General features: G+C 50.0%; 1 protein-coding gene across 1 annotated transcript; it reads left to right on the top strand.

Moving 5' to 3' along the window:
• Positions 1–296: 296 nt before the first annotated feature.
• Positions 297–1249, top strand: H1-1 (H1.1 linker histone, cluster member). Its single transcript, XM_004043367.4, has one exon. It carries the CDS (start codon positions 352–354, stop codon positions 997–999), a length of 648 nt encoding a protein of 215 aa, XP_004043415.2. The 5' UTR covers positions 297–351; the 3' UTR covers positions 1000–1249.
• Positions 1250–1529: the final 280 nt, after the last annotated feature.

Below are 1529 nucleotides of genomic sequence, written 5' to 3'. Positions count from 1 at the left end.
ACTTCCTAAAAAAGAGCTGCTTTTTGAGAGAGAAGCGGTACCCTCTGATGTTACTGGGCGGCAGTCTGCCTACAATTTCCTTCACAATGAGGCAACCAGAGCGGCTTTTTCTGTGTGTTTGCTTGCGTTGAGGGGAGCAGGACCATAGGCCCTAGAGGCCCCCAGCTGCCTTCTGAGACTGGGCGAAACCCTCGGCAGCGCGCAGGGGGCGCTAGGGCGCGAGGGGCGGGCACTGACGGGCACCAATCACGGCGCAGTCCCACCCTATAAATAGGCTGCGTTGCTGCCTTTTTTTCGCATCCTGCTTCGTCAGGTTTATACCACTTTACTTTGTGTGCTGTGTTGGTCACCATGTCCGAAACAGTGCCTCCCGCTCCCGCTGCTTCTACTGCTCCTGAGAAACTTTTAGCTGGCAAGAAGGCAAAGAAACCTGCCAAGGCTGCAGCAGCCTCCAAGAAAAAGCCCGCTGGTCCTTCCGTGTCAGAGCTGATCGTGCAGGCTGCTTCTTCCTCTAAGGAGCGTGGTGGTGTGTCGTTGGCAGCTCTTAAAAAGGCGCTGGCGGCCGCAGGCTACGACGTGGAGAAGAACAACAGCCGCATTAAGCTGGGCATTAAGAGCCTGGTAAGCAAGGGAACGTTGGTGCAGACAAAGGGCACCGGAGCCTCGGGTTCCTTCAAGCTCAACAAGAAGGCGTCCTCCGTGGAAACCAAGCCCGGCGCCTCAAAGGTGGCTGCAAAAACTAAGGCAACGGGTGCATCTAAAAAGCTCAAAAAGGCCACGGGGGCTAGCAAAAAGACCGTCAAGACTCCGAAAAAGGCTAAAAAGCCTGCGGCAACAAGGAAATCCTCCAAGAATCCGAAAAAACCCAAAACTGTAAAGCCCAAGAAAGTAGCTAAAAGCCCTGCTAAAGCTAAGGCTGTAAAACCCAAGGCGGCCAAGGCTAAGGTGACGAAGCCAAAGACTGCCAAACCCAAGAAAGCGGCACCCAAGAAAAAGTAAATTCAGTTAGAAGCTTCTTCTAGTAACCCAACGGCTCTTTTAAGAGCCACCTACGCATTTCAGGAAAAGAGCTGTGGTATACAGATGAAATCCCCCAAGCAAATGCAACACGCCCTGAATTATATTAGAATCACTTGGAGAGTCGATAGAACTTTAACATAGCCTCATCTAGTAAGAATTTACTACTCAACCTATCAAAGATAGCAAGGTGAATTCAAATGCACCCAGTTAAGAAAATCGAGTTTTAAAGTCACCTGGGTTTTGTTTTGTTTGTTTTTTTTGGAAGTAGCCGGAAGTCCCGCGTCTCACGACCCCAAGCTAGTTAAGTCATAACCGTATTGAACCAAGGTTGAAGCCCAGTCCCAGGCTTGAGGCTTTTTATTATACAAGGTTAAAGTGGGGATATTGCGTTTTGGGGTCAATATTGCTAAAGTAGCCTTTTCCGAAATTGGGTGGTCCTAAGAAATGCTTCTGGGATAGTTGGCAAAATTCATGGCTTAACCACGCCCTCTCCACAGGAGTGGCTAGCG

Source organism: Gorilla gorilla, chromosome 5 (genome assembly GCF_029281585.2).
Source record: "Gorilla gorilla gorilla isolate KB3781 chromosome 5, NHGRI_mGorGor1-v2.1_pri, whole genome shotgun sequence".
In the NCBI taxonomy this organism is placed as follows: Eukaryota; Metazoa; Chordata; class Mammalia; order Primates; family Hominidae; genus Gorilla; species Gorilla gorilla.
Note: the sequence above shows the minus strand (reverse complement) of the source record. Positions and strands in the feature narration are given on the sequence as shown.